The 21,904-nt window shown below is 33.7% G+C and overlaps 1 protein-coding gene across 1 annotated transcript in view; it reads left to right on the top strand.

Annotated features, from left to right (window-relative positions):
• EYS (eyes shut homolog) overlaps window positions 1–21,904 on the top strand; it is a 1,626,372-nt gene that overhangs the window by 157,432 nt on the left and 1,447,036 nt on the right. The window contains exons 7-8 of the mRNA XM_047860135.1: window positions 5,522–5,661; window positions 17,700–17,866. Coding sequence (XP_047716091.1) covers window positions 5,522–5,661; window positions 17,700–17,866 — 307 coding nt within the window. The remainder of the gene's footprint in view (window positions 1–5,521; window positions 5,662–17,699; window positions 17,867–21,904) is intronic.

Below are 21,904 nucleotides of genomic sequence, written 5' to 3'. Positions count from 1 at the left end.
ACTTTCAAGTCTTTTGTTAAATACCTGCTGTTATTTCTATTTCCATTTAATAATTTCAGGCCTTAATTCAAGATTTAAAAAAGAAATCTGAGTGTTAAAAACCAAATGTATTTTAGTGCTTTTCACTTATATCACTTGTAAAAAAATTGTACGGTAACAGGATTATGTTAATTAATTATTAAATAAAAATAAGTGGCTTTCATATATAGGTAAGAACTATTAAAAGATTTAATTGGAAAAACAATTTCCTGTAAACAGCAGTGAAAATATGAAAATACCCAGGACTAAAATTAACAAAGATGTTACGTAAGTTCTACATTAAGAAAACTTTGTATATTGCCACAGTATAGTTACAAAGACACAAAATCTAAAGGAAATTCTAAAAATATACCATGCTGTTGGAAAGGAGACCTAATGTATTAAAGATTTCAACTCTTCATATTATTCACATATTTATTAAGATTTCAACAAAATAACAACAATGTTCTTGTGTTTGTTTTATTTATTAAAGTCTGCCTGGAAAACTAACTAAATAATGCCATGCATACTGTGTAAGAGTAAGTTATGTTGGTTGTGGGGTAGAGATTTCGTTCTGCCAAATAGTCAAGTGTATTATACAGCTTCATTAATGAAGAACATTGTACAATTGCACTGATAGTCAAAAATATGCAAAATACAATGTTCAAATATAAATTCAACTCATGAAAAAAAATGAACATCTAATAAAATTTCCATCTCAATCATTAGGGTAAATAAGAATTACTGAATAATTGGGGTTGAACAACTTGATAATCATCTGGAAAAAAAAGTCTGATTTATATCTTACTAAGCATACCCTGAGTTAAATTCATACCAATAAAGTTTTAAATATAAAGATTTAAATGATAAAAATATCAGAAAAATGTTGGAGAATTACTTTTTAAATTTGGATGGGGAAGACCTTTTATGGCTACCAATCAAAATATAGTTGCCAGAAAGAAAAACTGGTCACTTGATTACAATACAAGCAAAAATGTCTGTGAAAGACATCGTAGAAGCAGTCAAATAAACAAAAACTGTTCAGAGGCATAGAAAGTATTCCTAAATGTATGAGAGAGTGTTCAGCGTTACTCATAAAGAGAACAAAGCAAATTTTAAAAACACAATAGGTAGATACTTTTTCAATTATAAATAAATCTGGCAAAAAATTTGAGTGATTTTATGCATTGCTTGTGAAATGTAAAATCACTATAAAAGCTGAGCAAGGTAATTTTGCAATATCCATCAATATTACAACCGTTTATACTTTTTGACTTAGTTTTCCCATCACACACGCTTCCCATCCACATACTAAGTAATATATGTGCAAGATTATAATTGGAACCAACGGCCATCTGAGGAAAAGAATGACACAGATACAGAAATGATTATATAATACTCCTAGTACTTATATGACAATCTATGAGATATATGACACAGGGAAAAGAAAGGAAGGCATCCAGTAGTGTGAAATTGTGTATACACTAAGCCATCTTTTGATTTTTTTAATACTTTTTAAATATTTTGAAAGAAAGGGAGAAAGAGAGAGAGCACACACAAAGGAATGGGGGATGGGCAGAGAGGGAGAGAGAAAGAATCCCAAATAGGCTTTTCACTGACAGCCCCACACAGGACTTAAACTCATGATCCATGAGATCATAACCTGAAGAGAAACCAAGTCAGATGCTTAACTGACTGAGCTCCTGATTTTTTTATATCCATCTTGTAATTATCTCCCTGGAAGCTTTTTTCTATGTTCTTTGCCCCAGTGTTCTGAAATTTCACTATGTTGGGACTTATGTTGCGAATTATAAATTTGTATAAGTGAGATATAATTGCCATTTAACACTATATTAGTTTAAGATATAGAACATAATGATTCTATATTTGTATATATTGCAAAAACAGTCACCACAGGAAGTCTAGTTAATATCCATTGCAATACACAGTTACATTTTTTTTTCTTGTGATGAGAATTTACAAGATTTACTCTCTTAGCAACTTTCAAATATACAATACAGTATTGTTAGCTATAGTCACCATGCAGTACATTAATTGCATCTCCAGGACTTATTTATTTTTTAAGTGGCGGTTTGTACCTTTTGATCACCATCACCTGTTTCACCCATCCGCTACTCCCCTCTTCTGACAACCACCAATCTCTTCTCTGCATCTATGAGTATGTGTGTTTGTTTGTTTCCCCTTTTAGATTCCACATATAAGTGAAATTATACTGTATTTATCTTTCTCTGTCTGACTTATTTCACTTAGCACAATACCCTTAAGTTCCATCTATGTTATTGCAAACAGAACAATTTTCTTCTTTTTTATGTCTGACTGTGTTTGTGCATGCACACACATGTTTATCCATTCATCCACTGATGGGCACTTAGATTGCTTCCATGCCTTGGCTATTGTAAATAATTCTTCATGAACATGGGGATGCATATATCTTTTTAAGTTACTATTTTTGTTAACTTTAGATAAATATTCAAAGGTGGATTTACTGGATCATATACCTCCTATACCAATTTACATTCCCATGATCGTATTCTTGTTCATGTGCAAGCACTTGATAAACCCTTTATTTGGAAGCATGTGTCTTTCAGTTTTTAGGTAGTCGCTATATTATTGCATTAATAATTCTTTTCTGTTTCCTATTTCTGTAACTCTAAGTCCAAAAAGTTGATATTGCATCCCCAGAATTGATCTCATTTTCTCATAATTTCTTATCTTTTCCATTTCTTTTTGTTTTGTCCTATTTTCTAATCTACTCTCTCAATTAAATATATGAGAACTAGTGTTTATTTCTTATTACATTGTACTTTTCTAGACATTTTTACTATTGTCTAAAGTTGTAAATTACCGTAACATTCCACCTTTTGTATAGATAATATAACTTTTTTATATAACTCTAAGAATATTATAGTTTTGATTGGTTTTAAATTTTTCTCCTCCATTCAGTGTCTCAGTTTCTGTAAGTATTTTTAATTATGGTTTGTTCTTTCTTATTTGGAATCTTTCTGCCAAATGTTGGATGATCATACTTAATGGCGATGACCTAACAAGACTTGTTGGAAGCTTACCATGTGAACATGGTTTTTGATAAGTGGCAGCTCTATAAGAGGGTTGTAAGTTGACAGCTGGCCATTCAATGGGGTAATCCTAATGAGCTTGATATCCTTGAGGCAGGAGCCTCTAAGATCCTCTTTCCCCTGAGAATAAACCTTGACAAATATTTGTTTGTGGGCCAGCAGGGAGGTGAGTGATGGGTCAGAATAATTATCTGCATTTGTGATTTGAGAGAAAAGCTGTGTCAACTAATCACCCTGTTGCCAGACTACTATTTTCTCAGACACTTTTAAGTCCTAAAAATCTTAAGATTTCTGCTAAGTAGACGATTTTTTATAAGTATGCCCTGTAATTAGAGTTTTGATTATTGCCATTCTGCTAATTTACTCACTATATTCCCACCATCTTTTCAACTTCTTTAAATTTATTGAAAACTTGCTCAAGAAAATATTTTCTCACTGTTGCCTCCCTTCTCGTTCCCTGTGAATTAACACTTTTATTTTCCATTACCTCCTTTTTGAGGCTTTAAGAGGAAGAGGGGGTGATATTTCAGTCAAATCCAAATGTTTAATCAGGTACATCATTATAGAAAATTCTGTGTCTATAAATTGGACAACTTAAATGAAATAGATAAATTCATAGAAAAACACTAGTTGACAAACTGATTCAATAATACATATAAAATCTGAATATTTGTACAATCTCTAAAGTAATTGAATAGTTTTAAAATATCTTTCCAAAAAGAAAAACACTGAAAATAGATTGTCTTTATCAAAGTTCTCCCAAATATTCAATAAAGAGTTACATCTAATACTATGTAAACTCCTTCATAAAATAGAAAGGAAAATTTATCAATTGATTATATAGGCTAGCATAGCCAAGTTTGAGTCATTTTATCTCAGCACATTGAAGATATGATTTTTATTGACATCATGAAAGTTACTAATATTTTCTTCTTGTGTGGCTGTTCTGCTGATAATCTCACGCATTGATTAGTTTATGACTAATTTAGTAATAATTTTTATAATGTCAAAAGTTATTAGCAGTTAAATTACTTTGGTAAGGTTGAAAATGTTTGGAACGTTCTGCAAGGCTTCCTAGCTTCTTCTTTTCCAGAGTTATACATAAGATGTCTAAATAAGTTTGCACATGGCAGGAAGATTTCAGCTTGTGAACCATGTCTACTTTATAATTCAGTTGTAAGTTGCATAGCCTACATAATATTTTCTGGGAAGTCATGCCTCACAAACAATAGATTTTAGGTTTGTTAACCATAAGCAATTCTAAAATTGGACTACTTACTAGGATTCTGTGGCAAATATTATCTACCTAATAAATTTTATTGGTCCCTTTACTAGGAGGTTTAGTTATGTTTAAAAGAAACTATATCCAGTCCCCTATGCTGTCTCAGTACCTGGGAATATTGCACCATTAATAAAAAATAATAGGTTCTCAGCTTAGCATAATTAGTTCCTTTCTCTCCACAATTCTGGGATATCTTATTTGTTTGTTTATATTTTGTTTCCAAATCTCTCATTCCCTTATCTCTGTTTACCAATTATATTAATCTTTTTCTATAGATACTTCAACACATTTATCATAAATATTTTATAATCTTGATATAATTCTAAGTCTGGGTCATCTGTTTTTACTGTTTCCACTTGAATATAGGTCATGTTGTTTTGCTTTCTTGCAATGTCATTTTTTATTGTATCACAGATAGTATGTCTAACAGAGTTCAAAGTAGCTAAATTATATATGTATATGTATTCGTGTGTTTATCTATATCTCTACTGACACTCTCACATAAGCACACTCCCTTCTTTTCAATGAGACGGCTGTGATGAGATGCTAATGATGTTTCTATTATAAATATTTTAAGGATGTTTTCCAAATATATTTTCAAATGATTCCTTATGCAGCAATGTATATAAAGAATAAAAGTACTTTTTATGCAAAATGTATTGTATTTGTATGTATTAAGTCATCTTTATAACAATTAATTAAAAATTTATTTGACATTTAGAGTTCAGCCTTATTCTACTTTAGGTCTTTTTCAAATTTAGTATTCTATTCATATAGAAACTTATTTTGTGGTAGATGTTCTCAAATTGATCTTACCAAGTAATTTGACAACTGTCTTTTTTAAATTTTTATTTATTTATTTTTGAGACACAGAGAGAGACAGAGTGCAAGCAGGGGAAGAGCAGAGAGAGAGGGAGACACAGAATGTGAAGCAGGCTTCAGGCTCTGAGATGTCAGCACAGAGCCTTATCTGGGGCTCAAACTCACAAACCACGAGGTCATGACCTGAGCTGAAGTTGGATGCTTAACCAACTGAGCCACCTAGGCACCCTTGACAACTGTCTTTACTAATTTAATGTAAATTTAATTTTGTGAAAGATTATTTAATTTTTCATCCCTTTGAAAGGATCTGAAGATGAAAAATGTGAAGTGGCTGTTGATGTCTACTTCTTTCTCTCTGCGAACTGGACTGAAGATGCTGTCTATGTGAACACATCTGAAGATTTCTATTATGTATTTTGGTTTCTATGTCAAGGAAGAATGGAGGTAATATAATTCCTTATTTGTCTCTTTAACTCATAATATTCTGATTTGAAAAAAAAGCTAAAATTTTTAAATTTGCAAATTCAGTGTTCAAGATGTGTGTAGCTTAAATATAACCTCATATTGATTGAGATTTTTGATTGACGGTGGTTATATGACATTTTGGCTTCTGCACACATGCCGCCCATGGTGCCTTTTGTTATAATTGTATATATTTATGAATTGTATATTTGTGAGTTTCTAATGAGAAGTTTCTATGACTCTAAGGTCAAGTTGCATCTTTTGTGCACATGCTCAGCTCTTGGAAGTCCTTTGTGGCTTTTGAGCCTGCTCTGTGGTGAGGCCTTTCCTGTTCTGTTAGCCTTTAGAGGAGGTTCTGAAGCTATGGCTCTTAACTCTCAGGGGGTAGCTGCTAGGCTATGGTCAGTGTCTGCTTTATCCCTCCTTGCTCATGCCTAGTGCTAACTGTCTAGCACTTTTTGTATTTATAATATAGACAGGTAATAAAGAGATTTATCATTTTATATCTAGTCTTTTTGTGTTCCATTTATGCTACAATTTGCTGACTAAGTCTCTCAAACAGTTGTGATTATATCACCTTTTTGTTGAAAGATCATAATTAAATCTCCAGGATATTTCCAGGGGGCGCCTGGGTGGCTCAGTTGAGCGTCCAACTTCCGCTCAGGTCATTATCTCGTGGTTCATGAGTTCAAGCCCTGCATTGGGCTCTGTGCTGACAGCTCAGAGCCTGGAGCCTTCTTTGGATTCTGTCTCCCTCTCTCTCTTCCCCTCCCCCACTCATTCTCTCTCTCTCTCTCTCAAAAATAAATAAAAACATTTATATCTCTGGGAGATTTCCAATCTCTGGGTGACTTTACCACTTAAATTAGGGGCCTAAGGCAAGAATTCAAAGAATGGCTCTCTTTTTCCCTATTTCACCTACATCTTATACAAATTAGATAATATTATCAAACAAATAACAATAAGAAACACAAAATTTGGAATCTTAATTTTATTTTTTAAAATTTATTTTGAAAGAGAGAATCCCAAGCAAGCTCCACACTGTAGGCATGGAGCCCCATGAGGGGCTTGAACTCACAAACCATGAGATCATGACCTGAGCTGAAATCAAGTGTTCGAACTTTAACCGACTGAGCAACCCAGGTACCCAAAATCCTAATTATAAAGAAATAAAAATCCTTTTTATCAAAATGATTGGGGAGTTTTCCAAAAAGTTTAGAGAATTAACAGTATTTGTAACCCCTCTTGTCTGGACACAACGTAATCTGGTTATTTTATAGAAACAAAAACCATATTATAATTTTATGTTTGATATATTTTGTATAAAATTTTGAGTAAAGATTCATAAACTTTTCATTATAAATAAATCCATTAATACTGAGCTAATATTATAAGAAATAATACAAGTCAGTTTACTTCAAAAAAGAACCATCTAGAAAGGCATTACAAATACAAGCAAACAGATGTCAATTTCTCAGAACTTTTAATTTCACTTATGCTCTCATAAACATATATTTTGTATATATATATGTAGGTATATATATATGTATGTATATATATATTCATAAACATATGTATTAAGCTTCATATAGTTTTACATGTATGTATTTAGCCATTCACAGATACATGACTATGCACATAAATGATTAAAGTTTTTTATCTTTAAGATATATTTAACTTTATCAGCACATAAAAGAACATTATGTATTAAATTTACCTTCTTTTAGGAAACAAGCAAGCAAATCATAGTTATCTTGTATACACATTTCTATTTCTGTGTATTCTTTTGAAATAATTACAAACTTGGGGTGCCAGGGTAGCTCAGTTGGTTAAATGTTTGGCTTTGGCTCAGGCCATGATCTCAAGGTTTGTGAGTTCGAGCCCCACATCAGGGTCTCTGCTTTCACCACAGAGCCAGCTTCAGATCCTCTGTCCATTCTCTCTCTGCCCTTCCCCTGCTTGCATGCTGTCTCTGTGTCTCTCAAAATAAATGACTAAACTTGAAAAACTAAAATAATCACCAACTTTAAATAAAATAACTACTTTGTTTTTTTTAGACTCAAGAGAAAACACAAATATACCAATCCAATAACTTTTAGCTGGTTTATTTTTTCATGATCACACATTTTATATAATTTTGACAACTTTTATGTTAGGCAAAATAAACATAAATATACATGTATAAACATAAATATACATCATTTAACAACATTTGTATGTCTCAGTTTTTCATTCTGTAAGGAAAAAGGATAACTTAAAATTATATTTAGAGATTCTTTGGGGCATCTGGGTGACTCGGTTGGTTAGGTGTACAACTCTTGGTTTCATCTCAGGTCATGATCTCATGGTTTGTAGATTGTTGAGCCCCTCATTGGACTCTGCACTGACTGTGAGGAGCCTGCTTGGAGTTCTCTCTTTCTGTCTCTCTCTGCCCTTACACTGCTCATGCTCTCTCTCATTCTCTCTCCCTATCAAAATAAATAAATAAACTTTAAAACATAAAATAAAATTATATTTATAGATTAGTATTTGTATATTTTTCTTATTCTAAAATTGCTCAACTATCCAATGATTATTTGTTATTTCAATTTAATATCAGTGTAAGGTCTTGATGTAAACCAAAGATTTGGAAATTGCAATTTGCACCATCATGTTAAGTCCTTTTGGTTTGTAGTGTCATCAGAAAAAACATTGTAGTACATAAATGTAGTAGAACCAGGGGCGCCTGGGTGGCTCCGCTGGTTGAGCATCCAACTCTGGATTTCAGCTTAGGTCATGATCTCAGGGTTGTGGGATGGAGCCCCACATTGGACTCTGAACTGAGCATGGAGCCTGCTTGAGATTCAGTCTCTCCCTCTGCCACTCTCCTGTACTCATGCATGCTCGCTTGCTCTCTCTCTCTCTCAATTAAAAAAAAAAAAAAACTAAATAAAAACAAATAACCATAGTAGAATCAATAAGAATTCACAAGACTAAGTGCTTTTAAATGATACCCACTATTAAAAATTCAATTATTTCTATTTGATATTTTTATAATAATAAACAATCTAAAAAATAATGATAGACCAGTTCTTGAAAAGTTACATTAAATCATTCTAATTTGCCTAAAGATTAATTTATTTATTGGGAAATCAAATAAGCTCTTTTTAATATAAGTAAACCTCAGTGTTCATATATTTAAAAAATCAAGACTTTTGAATTTATGCCCAAACTCTAAGGGTGTAATTTTCTTTTCATCTAAAAGACTAATTATATTACACACCAGGTACACATTTTCTGCTTTGTTAAATTTTTGGCAAAGGAAAAACATATAAATGAGGTACAGTTAATCATTTTCATTTTTCTTTTCCTTTTTTGACAGTTTATCTGAATAGTAGTCTTAGAATGTACAAATAGTGATAGAAAATGTATTTATGATTAATATTAGTTTTAAAAATTTCCCAAGCAAAAAAGAAAGGAAGAAAGAGCAAAAATGAAGAGATTAAGGGTGCTAGCTTCAGGCAAATATAAAATCATGACTTAATGTTAAAGGTTAATTATCTTCTATCTTCAAAGACCAGTAGAGACTTAAATGGAGAAAAAACTTATTCACACACACACACACACACACACACACACAAGTTATTATTCCAGATAGTTTAAACAATAACTCATATCCTTAATAATTCCATAGGGGTATATAATTAAAAATCTAGTGCTTATTAATCCCAGAAGTATGAAAATGCAAGAGGGGTTCTTGTGCATTAAACAGTAATCTCTCAGACACACAGGACGGAGAGTCTCCTCATGAGAGTTTTTCTCTTTTTGTTCTAATGTTTCTGTCAAATGAACAATCTTGTTCATGTCAAAATTTCCCCAGAGTGGCCACTGCAATTTCAGATTGTCCTTTGAGAAATTATAGCAATTACAGAGATGTGTACCTGACTTACAATATAAAGGGAGGGTTGTGTGGTGTTGAAGCCTGTGAGACTGAGAAGACCCCATGAAAACTTAACATAGGTACATAGGTGCCTGTTCAATGTCATGTCTCTAAAACCTACCAAAGAGCAGTCAGTCTAAACTGATAGCCACACAAAAGTTTTTACAAGATTTTGGAAAGGTGACTCAAGGAATAATTTGTTCAAGGAATGCAGATAGCTGTGATTTCTGAACTCATTGTTTATTTAAGTCATCTGGATGATGAAATTGTGGGAGCAATACTTGTCCTCTTACAGTAGACATACTCTTACACTTAGCAGAGGAAGTGATGTTGAAAGAAATTTCCTTTCTCTCTGGATCAAATTGGATCACATAATCAAAGGATTCCTAAAGTGTTTTCTTATTCTTAAGAGGAAAATAAATAAATAAATAGCATTTGGGAATGTGATGAAAATAAATTGGAGTTCAGACCTGATACTATACCTATGTCACTGTCATAGTTGGAGACACAAGTGTCCAGTGGTCCCAGAATAGTGCACCACTTGCAGTCTAGGGTTGTGAACTTTGTTATTGAGGGTATTTTAATTATATCTTTGCAGAATTTTGTGTTTGTTCACTGCTGATCCTCCAAAAGACCACTAGACAGTTCTGTTGATCAAGAGAAACTAATTCTCTTTAGATTTAACATAGTAATGGAAAACAACACCTAATAGAGTTAGGCTTACTAGTGTCTCAGAAGGGAGAATTTATGGAAGGATGTTAATATGCTCTAGAGCCTTACTTTTAGGGAATGGGTACTTGTAAGGTTCGGTTAGAGTTCGTGAATAAAACCTTGTACTGGTGGACATAATGGGATGAGAGTCTTAAAATGAGGTTGATAAACAAACTGTTATGCTTGGTAAATACTTATGTTAGTTGGCTCACAGTCATACTTTCAAGAAAAAGTATTTCATGGAGCAAAGAGTAAATTTATACACACACACACACACACACACACACACATGGTTTTTTTCTCAGTATTTTTAAATATAGGACAAAAAATTTGTTCACTTGAATTCCCATCATCAAAGACTGAAATTCTAAAGTAATTTTTTTCATTTCTTTGCATTAAAAAATGTCCTCTCTCAGGTCCTTTTAAATATAAACACTTCTGGAAAGAAAGCACATATATAGAAGTGAGCTTATTTTTTTTTACACACTTGCTACAAAAAGGTTATGAGATTTATTATGAGTTATTGGTTACAGAGGATGCTTTTAAAACAATGTGGAAGAGGGACACCTGGGTGGCTCAGTCGGTTAAGCTTCCTACTTTGGCTCAGGTCATAATCTCGCGGTTTGTGAGTTCAAGCCCTGCATCGGGCTCTGTGATGAAAGCTTGGAGCCTGCTTCGGATTCTGTGTCTCTGTCTCACTCTGCCTTTCCCCCACTTGTGCTCTCTCTCTATCAAAAATAAATAAAATTTAAAAAAATAATAAACGCGGAAGACACAGAGGGACACTAAAAGTTGGAATAAGAAAGACCTTTACCAAATTTAATTATTTCAATATTTTTTACTAGGTTTAAGCCCAGATAAATTTGGACCAGATAAATTCATCCAAATATATCTTTATTTAACTAAGAATATGACCAAGACATTCTTAATGTTCCCTTCAGCTTAACTGAACTTTAGATAGACTTCTTCTTGACTATGGATCCCTGACCTCCTTTTACTTGGAGCATTTACTTCATAAAATTTCCAACAGTAAGTTCTTTATCTGCTTCTTTGAAATATATGCAAATCTACTCTCAGCCTCTGGCCAGTTTTAGGGGCCAGGAAATGTCTTCCTCAAGGACCTAGGAACTATTTCTTTCAAATGAAAACGTTGAAGGAGAAATGTAAATGTTAATATCCAGTGAGACAGTAGGAGCCTAACTGCAGTGGGTACCAGTTAGCAAACACAGAAAGCCTCCTAACAAACCAAAACCCTTGCAAACTCAAGGATAGCTCAATGAGTGTACTTTACACATTTCATTGATCAATCTCTCCTTTAATTTCCTCCAGTACTTTTTCCCTAGCTAATACCAGCACTTAAGATCTTTCCTGTCTTGTTTCAGCAAAGTTGAGTTCCATCTCTCTCTTCTTTTGAAATAGTTTTGAATAAAGTCTTTCTTGCTTTTTGAGCTTTGGTGCAATTTTTACTTTGATGAATACTTTTCTAAGAATCCAGGTTTCTATATATCTTATAAAGAAGTCACTTGCTCCTATAGGTGAAGTGTCTTTCCAGATCTGTTTCATTAACAAGGGTCAAAAAATGGTAAATATGTCTTTTAGGTCTTAGACTTTCTCCCCTTTAGAATCTCTTTACTAAGTAACTCAACTAATATAATATAGAAGTAGAAAAATAATATATACAAAAATATGATTTTCCATGAAATGACAGCATTACTTAGTCATTTACTTATATATACAAACCATTTTGTGAAGTATGTTGTGAATATTGTTCATGTAGCTTAAATTCCATTCAGCCAAAGTTAATTTTGAATGTAGTATTATGTTAGATACCTACATCAGTAATAATGAATTCCCATAAAAAGTATCTCCATAGGTTTTGGGGCACCTGGGTGACTCAGTCGGTTAAGCATCCAACTCTTGATTTTGGGTCAGGTCATGATCTCACCATTGTGAGATCAAGCCCCACATATGGCTCCATGCTGGGTGTGAGCCTGCTTAAGTTTCTCTCTCTCCCTTTCTCTGTGTCTCTCCCTGGTTGCTCTTGTGTGCATACAGTGCTCTCTCTCTCTCTTTAAAAAAAAAAGAATTTCCATAAGTTTTGTTTTATTTCTTTTCTCCTTGGGAAGAAAAGATCATCCATTGCCAAGATTTATGATTGTATTACAAGCCCTCATCAAACAAACATTATTTAATTATCAAGAATAGAGTAAAATCTTATTCCATTTTTAATGTACATTTTTAATATTGGATATTTGTGTAATTACAAATGTTATTAATTGATTGTCAATATTATTAATAATTGTAATATAATTATGTTTATTATTATAAGTTGATCATAATATTTTATTAATATAATAGTAATAGTAATCATATATAAATACATATAAGTGCTGAACTTTCAAGTAATTTCTGTTACTCTTATCTTGGGCATACATGAGTAGATTTCAACCATTCTTTCTTTTTTTTTATCAGAGTCCCTTGAAAATTTTATGAAGGCTAGGAACAGTTTCCTCACAATAACTTATGCACAATCACAATGTTTTGCACAAAATTTCAGAGGGTTGAGGAACTCTTTTAAGTATATTTCTTGATTTCCCATATATTCAAAAATTAAGAAATCTTTTCTCTGGATGTGTAATGTGGATTCAGATTTGTATGTACCCACTGATAAAATTTACTGTATTATAAGTTTTTCTGAGAGACTTTTTCTTATGCCTAAATTTAATTATAGAAAAGTAAAATTTTATTGGAGGACTAGACTATATGAAAAGATGAGAGACTCTGTTGAAATATCAAATTAAGAATTTTTCAATTGCAGGAATTACTTGCAATAGTTGTTAGATATAGTAAATAATTTCAGTAAAGAAAAATTAATCATCTTCAACATATAATAAAAGAGTCTTAACAAAGCTTTCAATGTAATTTAGGTGTTCATATGATAGCCCTTACACAAAGGATAATATTTTTTTGAAATATTATTTTGAGGAATATTTACTAGCCAAGTTTTCTTTTAGTTCTTTCACATTTTCCTAAATCCCAGAAATAATTATTTTGAAAATAAAGCAAAAAATAAAAGTGTATATTTATAGGAAACAATAGTTTGCCATAGTCTGAATTCTGCACTATTATTCCTTGTTGTTAAAACATTGTTTTCTTGGGGCGCCTGGGTGGCGCAGTCGGTTAAGCGTCCGACTTCAGCCAGGTCACGATCTCGCGGTCCGTGAGCTCGAGCCCCGCGTCGGGCTCTGGGTTGATGGCTCAGAGCCTGGAGCCTGTTTCCGATTCTGTGACTCCCTCTCTCTCTGCCCCTCCCCCGTTCATGCTCTGTCTCTCTCTGTCCCAAAAATAAATAAACGTTGAAAAAAAAAAAAAATTTAAAACATTGTTTTCTTTCTAAGCTTTGATTATGTATTATTTAGTGACCTAGATTGTTAATAACTAAAAATAACTCTTTAGCGTATGATACTTTTCTCTTCATCATAAAACAGTAAAGTATGCTTTCTTTTGTATTTTTCAGTAGAAATAGAGAATTAAGCATATACAGATCTTCACAGACTCTAGGCTTTGAGTGTGTTTAGGAGGTAGTGTTTACTTTTCTTCTTATATTGTATTGAATCATCCCAAACTATACGGAAAAGATGCAAACAAACAAACAAAAAAGCTAAAGAAACCCAATATTTGAGAAGCATTAGTTCTTAGAAAATTTGCATGAGCCAAAGGATCAATCTATGAACTCTTGACTAGGCCCCTGAAACAAACAACATAACCAAATGGAAGATGGGGCAAGTGTTACAAGTGGAGAAAATAAGTGCAGAAGCTGCTGTCAGAGATACAGGGTCAAAGTCTGAATAGCAAGAGGGGGGTAAGCATATAAAATGTCTCTGTCCTGAGGCACTATATTGACTGTGCAGCCTAGTCTTTTTCCACTATTTTGAAAACCCATGTAATTTACTCCCTGAAAGGAGTTTAATAGGACTGTGCATGCTTTTTGTTTTATTTTATTTTATTTTATTTTATTTTATTATTTTAATCTTTTTAGAGAGGGAATGTGTGAGCAGAGAGAGAGAATCTTAAGAAGGCACCACACTCAGTGCAGAGCTGTTCACAGGCCTCAATCCCACAACCCAGAGATTAAGACCAGAGCCAAATTCAAGAGTGGGACACTCAACTGACTGAGCCACACAGGCACCCTAGGACTGTGCATGCTTAAATTACAATGATAAATATAATAATATACAAGTACAATATAAAACATAACACCCCCAATATGAATAATCCAATTAAAAAATGGGCAGAAGACATGAATAGACAATTTTCCAAAGAAGACATCCAGATGGCCAACAGACACATGAAAACATACTCAACACCAATGATCATCAGGGAAATACAAATCTAACCACAGTGAACTATCACCTCACACCTGTCAGAATGGCTAAAATCAACAACACAAGAAACAACAGATGATGGTGAGGATGTGGAAAAAGGGGGACCCTCTTACAGTGTTGGTGGGAATGTAAATTGGTGCAGCCTCTGTGGAAAACAGTATGGAGTTTCCTCAAAAAGTTAAAGATAGAACTACCCTACAATTCAGCAATTGCACTACTAGGTATTTACCCAAAGAATACAAAAACTCAAAGGAATACATGCACTCAAATGTTTATAGCAGCATTATCTACAATAGCCAGATTATAGAAATAGCCCAAATATCCATCGACTAATAAATGGATGAAGACGATGGGCTGTATATACATAGAATGGAATATTACGCAGCCATTAAAGAAATAAACTCGTTATTTTCAATGACATGAATGGACCCAGAAAGTATTATGCTAAGCAAAGTAAGTCAGAGAAAGATAATGCCATATGTGGAATTTAAGAACCAAAACAAATAAGCAAAGGTGGGGGGGAAGAGAGAGAAAGAGAGGCAAACCAAGAAACAGGTTCTTTTTAAAATATTTATTTTTTAATTTATTTTAAGAGAGAGAGAAAGAGAGCACATGTATATGTGGGGAAGGAGCAGAGAGTGAGGCAGAGAAAGAATCCCAGGCAGGCTCCACACTATTAGTGCAGAGCCCCATGCCAGGCTCCATCTCAGGAACCATGATATCATGACCCAAGCCTATATAAACTTAAGCCAAAAATCAAAAGTCAGTCACTTAAACAACTGAGCCATCCAGGCTCCCCAAAACAGATTCTTAACTATAGAGAACAAACTGATGTTTGCCAGAGAGGAGGTGGGTGGGGGGATGGGCTAAACAGGTGATGAGGACTCAGGAGTGCATTTATTGTGATGAACACAGGGTGATGTATGGAAGTGTTAAGTTACTATATTGTACACATGAAACTAATATAATGTTGTATGTTAACTAACTAGAATTAAAATACAAACTTTAAAAAAAGAAGAAAAATACAAAAAATATTGTAAAGCTTATTACAAGAAATCAAGAAAAAATGTGTGTGTGTGTGTGTGTGTGTATACAGAACACAAGAGGGATTGGATTTTAGAATAAGATTAATTGTATTGCTTTCATAATTAAACCAAATCAACTAAAAGGAATTCAAAAGTAAACAAGATAATGGAAGACATGCACATTCAAACTGTCCAATACGATCTCTACAAAACGGTACAGACCAACAAGGAGTAAAAATAAAATCATTAATCACTTGTGTTTATGTATATTCCACTTCTGGGTAATTTGAAGTTTTGGTATTTTGTATTTTCTAGTCATGTTGAAGAAGGAAAATTTGTATATTGTATTTTTATATAGTATATCAGAACAATTGGTGAATTTTAATAAAATTTATTGGTTAAAATATATAAAAGTTAATTTCCTAATTTGATAATTTTGCATATAAAATATTATATGAAAATATAATATCCTTGTTTATAAAAATGACACGCTAATGTAATTGAGGATAAAGTGCAATCACAATAATAGTATGTTCACATATGAATGTACATATACATATATTATTATACATATATATGGAGAGAATAATAAAAGTGTCATAAAATGCTAATAATTATTCTTATGTAAATGCTAATTTAACTTTAACTTTGTAGGCAAATTCTAACAGGGCCTCTTTAAGAAAATTTACAACAAATACCCTCTGCATACAGAAAATGATTATGCATTCAAACAGTGAGGGATAAATTTTTTTTTCTAAAGTATAAATACTTAGACATGCAGACAAATATAGAGAAAGCTTAGAGATTGATTTTGTATTTTAACCATGAGTTAAGGGTGAATTGCATTTGAAAAAAAAAATCTATCCATGTCAAAGAGATGGTCTCCTTACCAGTAGACTAAAAATTATTAAGTGATATGAGCTCCAAATAGAAAAATGGAGAAACAGATTATTAATTGACTCTTACCCAACAGACTAGATCTGTATAAATCATTTATCTATCACCAAAGGACTAGACCATGAAACTAAATTTCTAATCATTGTAGCCATTGATGGGAAATAAGTATAAACAGCGTAGTTGGAAAAGATATGCCTGTGTTTAAGCTGTCCATGAGAGTTGCACTTCCCTGGCAACAAACTTTACGTACTCCTTTAAGGTAAATACACTGGACATGTTTGTGAAAGACCTCCAAAATGGATAAAATGAAATATATTTTTAAACAGGTAAAACTATGACTTCCATGCATATATGAAATAAAAATGTGTTAAAGATTTTATTTAATTCATTTTTATAAGGGATACATTAAAATGTTATATCAATCCAATAAATGAATGGATGAATTCAATGAATGAATTCAATAAATGAATCCAATAAATCACTCATGAAGAAAAATTATTTAGGGATACAGAAAACAGTTTTTCCATGGATATGGTTATTAGTATAATGCTATTTCCATCACATCAGTTAACATGTAAGCTACATCTAAAAATTTATTTAAAAATTTTTAACGTTTATTTATTGTTTTGAGACAGAGAGAGCATGAAGGGGGAGGGTCAGAGAGAGAGGGAGACACAGAATATGAAACAGGCTCCAGGCTCTGGGCTGTCAGCACAGATCCTGACGCGGGGCTCCAACTCACAGACCGTGAGATCATGACCTGAGCCAAAGTCAGACGCTCAACCGACTGAGCCACCCAGGCGCCTCTATAAAATTTTGATACAAATTACACTAAGATATTTTAAAACAATTGAATAATAGATGTTGATTTATTTTACTTTATACAATTTATGTATTCCTGTCGATAAACTATGACTTTTTAAAACTGATTTTGATATTAATCAAAACACTTTATTTTACCTTTGCTAAAGGAATACATGAATTTAATGCATAAAGGAAAGCATGAAATTCAAACTTTGAGATGATAGTAGTATTGTAATGTGATGAATATTTACAAAACTCTTTTTTTTAAATACTTTATAGATGCATGCAAATGAATGCAATTGTTTGACTGAAGAAGGCAATAAGGGATATTGGTGTCTATGTATTCCAAGATGGCCTGGAAAAACGTCTCTGGAAAATACAACTGATTATCAAGAAAGTGGGTGTCAACATGAAGCTATTTATAAAGATGAAATTAATAGATCCAGGTATTTATGAATCATTTGAACAAAGAATATCATCTCCTTATCAAAAAGTTATAATTGTACTGATAAGCCATAATTGATTTTTTAATGATTCAACAATTCCATGCATTTCTACTGCTCACCAAGAAAAGTATACTCTTAATTACATTTATGAATTTCACATAACCCCCTCTCACCCCCCCTTCTGGCAAACACAAGTTTCTTTCCTATATTTAAGAGTTTTGTTGTTGGTAGTGGTGGTGCTTGTTGCTTTTTAATAAAATTGTTATTTATTTTTGAGAGAAAGAGAGGGTGGGAGAAAGCAGAAAGAGAGAGAGAGAAAGAGAGAATTCCAAACAGGCTCTGGGCTGTCAGTGCAGAGCCTGACATGGGACTTGAACTCAGGGACTGTGAGATCATGACCTGAGCTGAAACCAAGAGTCGGATACTTACCTGACTGAGCTCCCAGGTGCCCCTGTCATTGTTGGCTGCTTTTTATTTTGTTTGTTTCTTAAATTCCCTATGTGAGATCATATGGTATTTGTCTTTCTCTGACTGATTTGTTTCTCTTAGCATTATACCTTCTAGGTCCATCCAAATTGTTGTAAATGGAAATATTTCATTCTTTTTTATGTCTGAGTAATATTCTGAGATCTCTCTCTCTCTCTCTCCCTCTCTCTCTCTCTCTCTCTCTAATGCCACATCTTCATTATCCATCTATCAATGGACATTTGGGTTGCTTATATATCTTGGCTATTGTAAATAATGCTGTACTAAACACAGGGGTTCATATATCTTTATGAATTAGTGTTTTTGTTTTCCTTAGGTAAATACACAATAGTGGAATTACTGGATCATATAGTAATTTTATTTTTATGTTTTTGAGGAATCTCCATACTGTTTTCCAAAGTGGCCTCACCAGTTTGCACTCTCACCAACAGTTACATGAGTTTTCCTATTTCTCCACATCCTTGCTAATACTTGTTATTTTCTTGTGTTTTTGATTTTAGCTTCCTGAATTATTTTATAGTAATTAATAATAATATTTTTGTGTAAAATGATTGGTATTTATAACTCAAACATATGCATATGTAATTATTATATATTATTTACATAATGTACATTATATTCTATTATGTATAACAACATTAGCAACAAAGGAAGGACAATAGAGGGACAAAAGAGAACAAAAGAGGGTAAGAAAGACATGTAGTGATAAATTTTCTGTATCACACAAGAATTAAATTAGTATCTGTGATATATTAAGTATGTGGTAGATCTGGTATGTTAAGGTATATATGGTAAACTCCAGAGCAACAGTTAAGAAAATAACTCAAATAATGTAGTAAAAACAGCACTATAGATACTCAAATTTGCCCCAGAAAATATTTAGTTAATACAAAAGTAAGTAGTATCAGAATGGATATATGAAAAAGACATGAGATATATGGATAACAAAAAGGAGAATGGCAGACATAAATAAATCCAACTATATTAATAATAACATTAAAATAAAATGGATTAAAAATCCAGCTAAAGGCAAAGATTTTCAGGTTAGATAATTTCTGGATAAACATAGTATATACCATCCATAGGAGATACATTCTACATTTAAATGTACAAATGGGTTGAAAGTAAAAGGATAAAAAAATATATAGCATTCAATCAGCAATCATTGAAACTTGGGGTATCTATGTTAATATCAGACTAAATAGACTTTAAAAGAAAAAAAATGGTTATTGAGAAAACAAACAACATTTTATAATTATAAAAGAAATAATCCATGAGAAGATGTAGCAATTATAAACATATATGTACTTAACAATAGAAATTCTAAATACATAAAACAAAAACTGACAGAATTGAAGAAAGAAATGGTGAATTCAACAATAATAGTTGGAAACTCCAATACTACACTTTAAGTAGTGGATGTGACATTTGGTAGATGAACAAATATATAAAACTGAGGAACACTACAGATAAAGTAGAACTGGCAGACAGCTATAGAACACTCTATTCAGCAACAGCAGAATGGCATTCTTCTCTAAAGCACATTGAACATTTTCCAAGATGTTAATACTAGCTGCAATATATTTAAAAGGATTATGATAATAACAATATGTTTTCTAACTACAATGGAATAAAATTAGGAATCAAAAACAATAAGCTGTTCAGTAAATTCATAATATGTGAAAATTAAATAATATAGTCCACATAAATCAATGAATCAAAAAGAAAATACAAGGAACATAGAAAATCATTTGAGATTAATTAAAATAAAGATATGGCATGCCAAAATTCATGGGATATAGACAATGCAGCATTTTTTTTCAGTTTATTTATTTGCTTTGAGAGAGACAGAGTGAGCAAGTAAATAGGGTAGGGATAGAGAGAGAGGGAGAGACAGAATCCTAAGCAGGCACCATGCTGTAAGCATGGAGCCCTATGCAGGGCTCTATCTCACAAACTGTGAGATCATGACCTGAACTGAAATCAAGAGTCAGATGCCTAACCGACTGAGCCATCCAGATGTTCAGGTGAGATAGTATTTAGAATAAAAATTATGGCTTCAAATGCTTATGTTAAAAAACAAAGAAGATCTCAATCAATATCCTCAACTTCCACCTTAACGTAATGGAAAAAGAGAAAACCAAATCTAAAGCAAGCCCTAGTTTGCCTCAGTGGCATCTGTAGGATTCCCTGGTGTTGCTGCAGGGAGGTGTTGCCGCTGGCCTGATCTTCTTTCTAATCGCCTTCCAGGAGTCATCTCTGTGGTTAGGACTGGTGGGCCAGGTGAGTCAGTCACATCTGGAGAGGCCGGTGGTACTAGAGGTAGTAAGGCCTTAGGACTAGGGGCAGGCTCCAGTGGAGTTTCAGCAGCCAGGGTGGCTAGAGGCTCAAGTGTCAGTGAGGGGTACAGTGGGGCATATGACAGCGGGGTTCCCTCAGGCTTCTGCAGCAGTATAGGTATTTCAGTTTGGGGCCAGCATTTGGAGGAAGCCATGACATGAGCCATCATAACGTTACAGTTCTCTTCAATACAGACTTTTAGCCAAAGTGGCTGGGAGAAGACCAGTTCTTGCCAATAGGCAATGCAAGAAAATTGGTTGGAGTGGCCTTGATCCCCCACAACGACCCTCAACACTTGGCCAACTAGTTCTTTATCAAGTGAGCTCTTGAAGGGGCAGCCGACCCTGAAAGATGGCCAATTTCACAGAATGTCCAGAGTTTTCCAGGAGTTAATTTCACACCATAATCTCCTGAATATCCCTTTATGAAATTCCTCAACATACACTCTAGGGGAGTCAGCTTACTCTGCTTTCCACCCATTTCTTACCCCTAATGGATAACTTTCATGCACAAGAGATGAAAAAGGGGGAAGGGAGGGACTAATTGGTTGAGGATGCATACTCACTTCTTCCATTTCCAACCACTCTCCTCTCAGAGATATTTCAGATGCCTCTTAGCATTGATGAGTTCAATATCAAGCCCTGATCTGAATCAGACTCCTGAGGAAGTCTGACATGCTCTAAGCCATATGAGGTCCCCATGGAACCACCGAGGATCAGGACTCAACATTTTGCTTTGACCATTGGTCAGGTCCAGGTGGAACCTTTCCACTGTTCATCTCATTTGCACAGTTACACAGCTACTCCAACCTGCTGCCCAGCACCCAGTGCCTTAGAGTTGCAGTTTCATTCCTTATGGAACTACTCGGGCAATTCTGGGAGGTGATCAGGCTCCCCTTCTGTCTCTTAGGGGCAGGTCTGCCAAAAGAACCCAGGTTCTTACCAGTCTAACAGGTGGTGCTCCCTGAGCTGGTTCCTGGGCCTCACAGTTTCCTTTGTGCATCCCAGCCTTCACCCAGCCTGCCAGGCTAGTCTCCTACAGTTCACTAGCTTCAGGTGAGGTCGCCTCTCCCAGTGCCCTGAGGTTTGTACCCTGGTGACAAGGGAGGTGAAACACCATTTCTGCCTTCCAGGTGAGCCCCCACGAAATGTAGCATAAGTCCACACAGAAAGTTGGGACATTGAGGTTTTCTTTCCAGGAAGCAGCTTTATT

This window comes from Prionailurus viverrinus, chromosome B2 (genome assembly GCF_022837055.1).
Source record: "Prionailurus viverrinus isolate Anna chromosome B2, UM_Priviv_1.0, whole genome shotgun sequence".
In the NCBI taxonomy this organism is placed as follows: domain Eukaryota; kingdom Metazoa; phylum Chordata; class Mammalia; order Carnivora; family Felidae; genus Prionailurus; species Prionailurus viverrinus.
This window is presented reverse-complemented; position numbering and strand designations above follow the sequence as displayed.